This window comes from Cucumis melo, chromosome 11, assembly GCF_025177605.1.
Source record: "Cucumis melo cultivar AY chromosome 11, USDA_Cmelo_AY_1.0, whole genome shotgun sequence".
In the NCBI taxonomy this organism is placed as follows: Eukaryota; Viridiplantae; Streptophyta; class Magnoliopsida; order Cucurbitales; family Cucurbitaceae; genus Cucumis; species Cucumis melo.
Window position 1 is genome coordinate 2,081,361 of NC_066867.1, and position 12,178 is coordinate 2,093,538.

At 28.3% G+C, this 12,178-nt stretch overlaps 1 protein-coding gene across 1 annotated transcript; it reads left to right on the forward strand.

Annotated features, from left to right (window-relative positions):
• Positions 1-9,642: 9,642 nt before the first annotated feature.
• LOC103497393 (uncharacterized) lies at positions 9,643-11,192 on the forward strand. Its single transcript, XM_008459561.2, has one exon. It carries the CDS (start codon positions 9,775-9,777, stop codon positions 10,960-10,962), a length of 1,188 nt encoding a protein of 395 aa, XP_008457783.2. The 5' UTR covers positions 9,643-9,774; the 3' UTR covers positions 10,963-11,192.
• The last annotated feature ends 986 nt before the right edge of the window (positions 11,193-12,178 follow it).

Consider the following 12,178-nt stretch of genomic DNA (forward strand, 5'->3'; position numbering starts at 1 on the left):
AATAACCAGATAATTTTATTTTATTCTAAATGAGGTGACATTTTCCTTTCCTTTCTTTCATGTTCTTTTATTACTTCCCTTTCATCTCCAGGAAAGATACAATGTTGTTGTCACCATAGCAAGACTAATTGTTATAATCTAGGATGAAAAAACCGTAGACACATCAAGAAAGTTACACTGATCTTATAGTTATAATTGCGTGGACAATCATAACTTGAAGGGTTGTACATGTTCTCGTGGCTTCTTCTTAAATCTGCCCCAAGTGAATATGTCAACTCTTGTTGTTTCTTCTCCCAAATTAACCGTTGTTGTAAATAGCTTTGTCTCTTTGTAATAATTCTTCTTTAATTAGGCAACGTAATTTTCACTTTGTCCTCCCCTTAGCTTTGGAGAATTATATATATATATATATATATAAACTTTTTTGCTTTTATTTTTTTTTTATATTTATTTATTTATTGGCTCAAGAAAAAAACAATTGAGATTTACATAAATATTGGGTTTGAATATTAAAAAAAATGATAGTTAAATTAATGAAAGATGACATAAGTGAGATATCAAAATTATGATTAGTATTTTGGTGGGGGAAGGGATGCCACCATGTGATGGAATCTCCTCATGTTCATAATTTGAAGCACAATTAAGCATTCTCTACCTTGTTTTTCTTTAAAGATAAGAAGAGAAAAATAATAGGAAAAGAGAAAGGAAAAAAAAAAAAAAAACCATTTATTTTATTACAAGTTGGTCTCTCATGTATTTTATATATATATATATATAAGCATTCATACTTTGTTTCTTGAAAAAGAGAGGGAGGGGGAAAAGAAGATAACTTACTTTATTACAAGTTGGTAATTTGTATAAATATATGATATCATACTAAAAAGGGTTAATTTGTTTTAGCCTTTAAAAAGGGTTTAATTTTCTTTTATTTACTTAACTTCAACATCAAACTTTCTTTTATTGGATTGCATTTGCATCATAAAAGTTTCCATGTGAATTAAAATATGGTATGAGTTTAGGCATTTGTTAAGGAGGATTAAGTTACTATTTAGGTATATCTATAAACATTATTCTTCGTTTTTCTTTTTCTTTTGTTGGAGTATAGTGTCGTTTTACATCTTTTATATTGTGGTATATGCAAAATTGTCGTGAGTTGTTGGAATGTTAAATACATAGATTTATCTAAAAACATTGATATTAGTAACATCCATCTCAAATAAGCTTTCAAATCCTAGACTTTCAAACACAAACATAAGTCTCGAGACAGTTGGCTTTTAGATTTTTGTTTCTTTTAAATTTTAAAGTATAAAATTTATGGGAATGGGGACTAGACTTTCCATTCTACACGATGGAAAACTACAATTACAACCAAACTAACTCAATTTGTATTAGAAAGGATTGTCCCAATTGATTTATGAACTTAACGTTCTAAATTTTCCTTTTCAGGCTTTTGATATCGGGAATCCAAGGAAAATCTTTCGATTTTTTTTTAAAGAAAATATTTATTTTCATGTTTTTTTTAAATGTCACATTCATTAATTTAGTAATTGAATTATAACGCAATAGTAATTATCTTAAAGAAATTGCCATATTAATAAACATCTTCCGAATTAAAATCAAAAATTAAAAAAAAATATTGTAAATAACAAAATTATTGAAAATATTCACAAAATATAACAAAAATACTGATTCTGTCAATGATATATCTAAAATTTTACTATATTTTGATTCATTTTATTGGATTTGAAAATGACCTAAAATCCAAAAACCAAATGACAGATATTTTAAGTTTAAAAGCAAAATTATTAATTAGATTAGTGGTGCATTTTCGAAGATTCCTGTTTCAACCACCTTTAAACAATCCCTTTTGTTGAGAGATTGTATTGCATGTTCTCGTTATTAATATCAAACTAAGTTTCTTTTAAAGATATTTAAGTAACTTTTAAAGATATTTAAGGGTTCAAACCTTCAATATCGAACTACATATATATTTACACAACAAGACGTAATTGGGATGGCTTGTCTCCACTTTTCACCATTCTCTATTCACACTCGAATTTCGAGTGGGGGAAATTATGCACATACAATTTACAAAGATTGGGTTATACATGCCAAGATTATTTGTTTAACTTAAATCACTATTGTGAACAAATTCAACTCAATAGGTAAATTCTTCATTATAATTTTTAACATGATGGGTACCAAATGGACCATATTCAATATCTTAATCACACAAGAGTAAAACTAAAATTTAGATACAAATATTTATACAATAATAATAATAATAAGGGTGTATTTTTTAAAAAATAATAAAATATTAAAACGATTTATAAAATATAATAAAATCCATCAAACTCTCCGTAACTCATTTGAAAATTTTCATTTTTTTTTTGTGTGTTATTCGTACTAATTTTCCATTAATCTCTTATTTGAATATATATACCAAAATTAAAGTAAATATACATTGATAAAAAGAAAACACTCTAAACAATTAAATAATTAAAATGTCAAACTTAAAAGAAAAAAAAAGAAAAGCAAATAGAAAAAACATTTTTAAGAAATATACAACAAAACAATTTTTTTTCTTTAAATAATAGAAAAGTATAAAAATATAATATTTCTTAAAAAGAAAAGAAAACTTTCTAATACTTTACAATTTATTAAATTATTAAAAATGCAAAAACATCTCAACATATTTCTTTTGAGTTTGATAATGGAATCTCTCCTCATAACCATAGAGAGAACTAAATATAATGAATGAAAATTGACTTTGAATTTAGATTTTGTTCCATATTCAAATTTCAACCTACCCCTTGAGACACACTATTCAATAATTGCCAAGAGACCAAACTAAATAGTGTCATAGATTGACTCTCAACTAATTCTCAATAATCTTTTCTTAAATAAAAATATTTAGGAATTGTATATATAGTTTTTATTTAATGACTCGACCAAGTCCAAATATTTTTAAGTTATAAAATTATCGATGTTTTTCTATCGATCACTTTTTATTTTCTTAAATAATAAATGATCGTTAATTAATTCCATTTAATAACATAATTTGGATTTACCAAAATTTGCATTTTTAAATGGACAAATTTGACAAAATATTTACAAAGTATAACAACATCTCAGATTCTATCCATAATAGATAATAATACCCTCTTATATTTTGTAAATATTTTAGTTTATTGTATTTTACTATATTGAAAGTTTCTCTTTTTTAATTTTTTTCTTTTTTATATATAAAATATTTATGAATTCGTTTGTATTTAATAACGGTTAATCTTAGTAATAGAATTGTTGACCTTAAAAAACGGTTGTAAATTTTTGAAAACTTAAAAGTTTCCATTTTTTTTTTCTAAAAAATATTGTGTTCTTGAGATTATTTTAAAATAGAGTAAAATGAACGAAAATATTTACAAACATAACAAAATATCATTGATATATAGATGCTTATAAACACTTTTAAATTAATATCTCATATATTACTAATAGATTCTAATAGACACAGATATAGATATTTATCAGTATGTATCATTGCCTATCACTAATAAATGACGAAAATTTGTTATATTTGTAAATATTTCGAGTAGTCTTATTATTTATTACGATACTCCTTCTTTACGCTCATGGGAAATCCAAAATTTTTTTATGATTTGATATTGGGATTCTAAATTAACAAAAAGACCAAGAAAAGAAAGAAGAAAAAAGAGTAATAAAACACAATGAAATAAGAATGTGTGTTTGTGATGATTGGGTGTGTTTACCTTTTACCTAAGCTGTCTAACATAAGATTTGATTAGTTGTGTGGGTCAAGACTCATTGATTTGTCTCTCAAATTAAACCTTGTTATAATTATAATAATAATAAGAAGAAGAAGAAGAAGAAGCTAATAGTTATTAATCTCAAAATTAATTAATTAATTAAGCATAATTTGTTATAAACAAATTACCTTTAAATTAAATATCTTTTAAATAGTTCTACAAATATTGACCACTTTTTTCATCATATCTCTTCCCAATTTGTGTTTACTATTTTTGGAAGTGCTTTTTACTTCTTTCTAAAACTTTGTCATAGTCAATGGGATGAAATGTTATTGGGACTTGGGAGCATGCATTATGTATAGGACTAAAAGAAGTTAACAAGTCTTCATCAAAATTTGGTACTCATTGTGACATGAAAATAGTATATTATTAGTTAATATGTACAACTCATGAAGATATAGAGCATAAACAAAAATTAGGTGTTAGTATGTTGAATCTGATATGGTTTTGAAAGCTGGGTTGATAGTTGTTGAGAACGAATGTGGTCGAGTGTCTAATCTGTCACGCTTGGAGTAGAGTTTGATTTGTTTTAAGTGATTAATTATGTTTTAAACAGTAAGGAGTCTTCTTTTACGTAATCTAATATATTGTTTTGGTACCTTTATAATTTTTGTCCATTTCCTTACTGCTTTGACATGTCCTCTCAAAGTTACTCTTTGATTTGAAAATATGTTTTATTTTCAAAATCTATTCTCTCGCTGTTCGTTCTCATAAGGTTTAGGAGTAGTAGACATTTTAGTTGCTTGTTGTTAGTCTAAAAAAGGGAAATTTTAAAAGAATCGGAGCTGATAAATTACCAATATCAGATGGACCAAATGTTCACTATATCCTCCATCCTTTCAAGTCACTGATAAATATATAAACTATAGTTGTTTAGTCTTAAAAGTCTCTTTTGGTCTCAAAACATTTATGAAACTAATAATTTAGTCCATATAATTTAGATTGACAAGTAGATCAAAATTAACTCAAATTTATTTATAAAATATAAAGGACCATATCATTGCAAAATAAAAAGTTGACGAGATTTTTCATAGAAGGATAAAATTGTTTATAAATTTCAAAGGATAGAGACTAAATCGTAAGTTTGTAGAGTAAATCGGTATGTTTTTTTGTCTAAAATTTTCGATATTTTTTACTCCAATTTTGAATATTAAAATAAAAATAAAATAAAACCTTCCTATTATTTTTAAATATTTTTATATAGATGAAACTTGAACCATGAAAATCGAGAAAAAACATTAAATAAATAAATAATAAAAAAAAAAAAAGTTAGGGAGATTGGTTTTATTACATAATCATACATCAATGCAATAATTATTAGATGAAGGAATTTATTGGTGTTGATGAACATGCCTAAAAGATATAAACACCTAATGATTAACATTCAATTACATTATCTAAATTCAAGATTTTAATAAATAAAATTTTTATTAAATAACTTTTGTTAGACTTTACTCAAAAATTATATATATATAGAATATATATAAAGTTAACTTAAGCTAAAATTAGCCTTAATTATCATATATTAGAAGATTTTTATCGAATCTTAAAAACTAAATTTTAACTTTTTTTTTAATGGATTAAATTGGATAAAATCGAATAATTATTAATGAATAATATTTAGGTGTGTCCCTGGACGTATATATTTTTGTATATCTCTTTTTTCATCACTCACATTAAATAAATAATTAAAATATTTTACAAAAGAGAATGAAAGTTTGTCACATCACACAATTTAATTGGATAATTTGGTGGGATATCGTAGGTGATGCTTTAATACACAGTTAAATATTGTTCATTACGAGACGAAAAAAAATGATCAAATCAAACCTTTTCAAAAGTTCATTCATTTCTAATCAATCGGACTTGTGTTTACTTATTCATTTCAAATCTATTCAATTGGTTGTTTATGTGAAATCAAATCACATCATCCAATGATCGGAGAAATTAAGTGTCACATCTACGTCGAAAGAATAAAATAAAAACATCTAAATTCCATCAATAGGACTAAACACAAACATAAACCGTAGATTAACAAAATAACTTTAGAGACTAGAACCTCTCACATTATTAAAACTAGCTAGGTTGATGAAAATGAAACGTAGTTAAAGAATAGTTCAGGAAAAATGTCGATTTACCCCTCTATATTTTTGGGTTGTATTATTTTCTATATTAAGAACAAACCATCCATAAACCGTAACACAACTTTCTCCAAACTCAAATCAAAAACCTCCTTACAAAAAGACGAAGAGAACCAACAAGAGAGAAGAAGAGGTGGTTGACAAAAAAAAAAAAAACCTTTAAAATTCCCAAAAGGCACCACCAAATAAACAAGGTGGTGCGACACCTTATTCGCTAACTCTCGAACACCAAACGAAGGACTTAACGTGAATAGCTTTAGACAACAATAAGATCTTCACCGCTAACAAGCAACACTAGTTCCGCATGTTCAATAGTACTACTCTTCACCAAATTAGAGACGAGAAGATAGCACGTCATATCCCTTAAAAACTTATAATTATATTAATTAAACAACTTAACTTTTTCACAAATGAATAAATTAAAACTCTTAAAATCGATTCGTATTCATTGGAAGTTTATATAGTTATAATTAAAAAGAAAAAAGTGGCACCGAAATCCGTTGGGATGGGAAAAAGTGAATTAGGGGAGGGGCCAAGGATTGTACCTCTCCTTTTGACAACATAGAGCCGTTGCCAAAAGCCACCAAATGCCTCATTCCAACATTTTCTAAAAGGACACATTTTCCTCTCTTTTTTTTTTTTCTTTTTCTATAGGGAAAAATAATAATAATGTTATTATTATAGTAATAATAATAATAATAATTTGGCAAAGGAATAATGTTAATATTTTTCAATGCCATGCTTTTGTTAGTGTCCAAGGGAACATTTTTTTGTAAGGACTCTTCCATTACTGTTTTCCTCAACAACTCTTTATTTTTAAGGGTAAAAAAAAAAAAGATAATTTTAAAATTATACTTTTTTTTTTACGCAACTTTTTAAGAATATGCCTTTGATTCCTAAATTTTGTAGGGGTTTTCAGAAATTATTAAGTAACAGTAAAATGAAAATGAAAAGATTCTATTCTCATATATATATATATATATATATATTTTATTAATATAGTATATATTATAAATAATATAGAATATTCATTTTTTTTTTGTTATTTTTAAACACAGTAATATGAATTAAAATATTTATGAAATATTATAATATTATAATCTATCTATGATGGATCCAATAGATCAAAATAAATTATAATCTTGTGTCTAAATATTGTATCATGATTAGTACAAATAGTGATATCACGATCTATTATAACTTATATAGGTTTTTTTACATATATAGTTGAAAATATTTTTAAAAGTTTTGTAATTTAAAATAATTGTTTTTTATCTCTTTATTTTTGTGAGATACCCAAGAAAAGAAAAAGAAGAAAAAAAACTCCAATTAATTTTATTTGACTTTGAATCATGTTTTGTCCTTGATGAATTTTCCACCATTTGTTTTACTTTTTTTCTTTTCAACTTTCAAAAACTTTATTTTAGTCCTTCAATTGAAAATTTTAAAAGAAAATGCTATTTGAACTTTAAAATGTCCACTTAGTTATTAATTAGGGTAAAATTTGACTGACATTACCGTTAAAGTTATCGATTTGGAGATGTGCGAATTAATTTTAATTGTATATAAATTTAAAATGGTCGAATTTAACTTAACTAACATAAATTGATTATTCACAACTAAATTAAAAGATTGGAGGTTCAAATTCTCGCCCTTATGTTGTATTAATTTGATTATAAATGTATTTTTAAAAATCAATTATAAATGTGAAAATTACCCTCTAAAAATATATATATTGGTATATTAAACTTTGTTTTTTAGTACATTAATGGGTTAATATGCAATTTATCTCTTCTAAAAAAAATGCTAATTTATTAAAAAAAACGTTATCGTAATTTGAAGGAAAATTAATTATCAATTTTACTTTATTCACTTGAAAATTATCGTAAGAAAATTAATTATGACAACTTTGATAGCGTCATACATAATAAGATCTTAATTTGATGGACAATATAAGGACTTAAAAAAACGTCGCACAATTTATGATCATATAGTTTCAATTTCATGAAATCCGTAAATTGTAACGATATTGTTTGTGGCATCTCTAAACGTCATATCATGAACTCGTTATATTGATCATATGACAAAAGTCAAGTAGAGTTGTCCAACATTGTCTATCCCCATCTCCTGTCGTAAGAGTATTGTTTAAAAAGGAAACATGTTTTCTAATTTTATTTAATTCTATAGTTCTGCATGTTTGGGAATTATTTTGAAATCGTCAAAACCACTTTTTCATTTTTAAAATCACTCGAAAACAAACTTTGAATTACTCCGAATAATTTAGTTTTCAACTTTACACTTTTACAAGCAATTTTCATTCATATCAATAAAATTAGTTTTGAAGGATTAAAAACATATTTCGATGTGATTTTGAAGATGATAAAAGTATTTTTAGTTGTTTAATTATAAAATCACCCTCAAATATTATATTTTTAATCTCTTGATTTTCTAGGATTTATCTTTTAATTTATAATTCTACATAAAAAGCTATCAAAATAATTGGTATTAATTTTTTCATCAAGAATTTCAACTAAAACATTTAATTCTCTTTATATAAATAGTTTTTCACTTGTTTTTTTTTTCAATTATGGTACCTTTAAGAAAATCGTGAAAAATGGTAAAATAAATAAAATATTTACTGTTCATGTCAAAATGTTCGTAGTGAATTTTTATCGTTTAATAGCTTTTTTACCATGAAGTGTATGAAAAGGTTTTAAGATCAAATCTGTCTACCAACTTGTATACGAATCAGAGTTAGACATTTTAAAATATATTGACCACACCGAGTTGAAAATGCAAAAACTATAATAATAATAATAATAATAATAATAATAAAGTATAAATGTTTATGTGGTTCGTATAGTACACATTGGTAAGATACTTTGGCAATGATCTTAAAATGTTCAATATTGAAAGAACATTATTTTTTCTCTTTTTCAATTCCCACACCAATGTTTTTCTTTTATTGCTATGTTATTTTGTAATGTTTGTTTCCTTTAAATGTATATAACATTTTAGATGATAACAATTCCATGACAAAAATTCTTGAAGTGTATATATTTTGTCCCATTTATCACTTTCAACAAATTTTCACAATTTTTCATAAATTTTTATACAGATTATAGTATCCACATAATCAATATAGCCTAGAATAAATTGTTAACACATGGACAAATATTGAAGGAAAAATACATTTTTTTCCTTAGATTTTGGATCTAAGTTAGCTTTTATGTTTTAGTCCTCGAGTTTTAAGTTGATTTCAAATCAACACTTGAGTTTCAAGATGTGATTATTTTACTTCTAAGATTTGTTTTTTGTTTCAATTTAGTTTATAAATTTTAAAACACATCGACTAAATTGAAATTAAAACTTAAAAGTTGCTTAAGACATTGAGTTAATTATTATAATAAATTAGTACTATAGTTTTTAAGTAATAATAATTGGTGTTTGGGATACAATGATAATTACAAAATAGTAAACATTTTTCGATATAGCGAATGTTTTAACATTTTAACAATTCAAGAAATCTTTTGTTAAAGAGGTTCGATTTTCCCATTCCCACCACAATCTTTTAATTATAATACTTTGAAAAGAAAAAAAGATTTATAAATATTTATAAAATAAAAAATAAAATCAGGAGTGGGCCCTTTGTCCTAAAAGCATGCTATATTAATAGGGAGAAGATCAATTTTTTCACATCAAATTTCTTTCATCTCTTCCACTTCCCAAAAAAGCACTTCTCGTCTTCTTCCTCTTTCAAAAACTCCATACCAATAAATACCATTCCTAATCCTTCTTCTTCTATAATGGTCGACGTTGACCGGAGAATGTCCACCCTCAACCCCGCCCACATCGCCGGCCTACGCCGTCTCTCCGCCCGCGCCGCCGCCACTTCCTCTGCCCCCCTCCGCAACAGCCTCCTCTCCTTCTCCTCCCTCGCCGATAAAGTCCTCACCCATCTTAGGAACTCCGGTGTCCAAGTCCAGCCCGGTCTCTCCGACGCTGAATTTGCCCGAGCTGAGGCCGAGTTCTGCTTCTCTTTCCCGCCTGATCTCCGTGCTGTGCTCTCCGCCGGCCTTCCTGTCGGCCCGGGCTTCCCGGACTGGCGTTCCCCCGGCGCTCGGCTCCATCTCCGATCATCTCTTGACCTTCCTATTGCTGCAATTTCCTTCCAAATCGCGAAAAATACACTCTGGTCCTGCTCTTGGGGCCACAAACCGGCTGAACCAGAAAAGGCATTAAGGATTGCGAGGAATTTACTTAAACGAGCCCCTGTTTTGATCCCCATTTTCAACCATTGTTACATTCCTTGCAACCCACCTTTGGCCGGAAACCCCATTTTCTTTGTTGATGAGAACCGTGTTCTTTGCTGTGGGTTGGATTTGTCTGATTTCTTCGAACGGGAGTCTCTATTTCGGTGCTCTGCTTCGGATTCCGATTCCGATTCTCTGTTCTCGAAACAAAGGTCTCTCGCACAGAAGTCCATTGTACCATCAGCGAATTTCTCACGGAGGAGCATGGACTCGGGGGTTGTGAGAACACCAAGGTGGGTTGAGTTTTGGAGCGATGCCGCGATAGATCGGCGGCGGAGGAACTCGTCATCCTCGTCAAATTCTTCACCAGATCGATTCTTCGAGATGCCGAGATCTGAAGTACCGAAGTGGGTTGGAAAGTATCTCGTCGAATTGGGATCGGTTTTGAAGACCGGTGGGTGGAGTGAATCAGAGGTGGCGGAAATGGTGGAGGTCTCGGCGGCGGGAATCTTCGACGGAGAGATGGTTATGTTGGACAATCAGGCGGTTTTGGATGCACTTCTTTTGAAAGTGGACCGGTTTTCCGGTTCATTGCGGCGGTCCGGTTGGAGCTCGGAGGAGGTCTCGGAGGCGTTTGGGTTCGATTTTCGGCCGGAGAAGGGTAAGAAACTGGCTAAGAAGCTATCGGCAGAACTGGTGGAGCGTATTGGGAAACTGGCTGAGTCGGTTTCCCGGTCATGATACGTGACTGTGGCTATTTTTCTTTTTTTCTTTTCTTATTTTACTATCGATAAATTATCGAACTTTAAGGCATTGAATTTTCTTTCCTCGTTTTAGGTAAAAGAGAAAGAAAAAAGGGGAAAAAAAAAAAAGAAAAGAAAAGAAAAGAAAAGGATTATATGGAAATACGAGTTTGTACTATTTGGACAAAGTTTATATAGAAGGATAATACAATCACTTTTTGGTTCTTTTACACACTTGTTTTCCCCGTTTGTAATTGAGAACGGTTGCAAATACTCAAAATAATTAAGTATATAGTAATATTTTTAAAAAATTAAGTAAAATTTATCAAAATTTACCAATGATAAGAATATATTATGAGTAAATGTTGATCTATCACTACACTGATAAACCATAAGAATCTATAAACAATATTTTTTATATTTGCAACTTTTTTATTTTCTAAAATTTCTACCAATTATCATTACTTGCATAAGTATAGTATAATAATTAAAAAAAATATATTCACAAGTGTGATAAAATTTATATCGTTGTTAGAAAATAATTTGAATGATCAATTTGACTATCAATCTATGGTTGATAGGTTGTATCGAACTTTAACCAAGTGTTTCATGTTCACTAAAAATCGTCAAAACAATGTATGTAGAATATAGGTGTTTTATATTACCTTTCAAGTACCATTGTGCCCACTTTTCTACTAAATACGTAGATTCTCTTAGGAAAAAGAAGGTATCTACTTGGAAAAACTTTTCATGTTTTTCCATAATTAACCGTATCATGCATTCACAATTAACCATATGATTGCATGACCCTATAGACGTTTTAGACAAATCAACAACGAAATCCATAGACACGTGCTCTCGCTTCAATTATGGTAAACTCGCAATGGTTGTAACAACCATGTTGGTTTCTGTCTTAGGGTTTTTGCATGTTGACAAACTTAGGTCACATCTCTCTTCATGCTTTGCTAATATTAGTAGTACTTCTTTTAACACTTTCATGATTTATCTTAGAATGGGGAATTGTGGACCTCTACTAATAACTCAATCTTGAGGTTAACATCTTCCACAATAATATCATTGGATCGTTTCAAGCTACTTTAAAGAATAAAAGATCCATGTTTGGCCAAGCCTAAGTCCTACGGGCCTCAAGTATTGATTGGATCGAACTTAAACTAGCTCAATCTCATAAACTAGGCCCCTAACTTAACAGATAA

Bases quoted from the DNA above. Each gene is read 5' to 3' on its own strand.
- LOC103497393 (XM_008459561.2), top strand. From the start codon at position 9,775: ATGGTCGACGTTGACCGGAGAATGTCCACCCTCAACCCCGCCCACATC.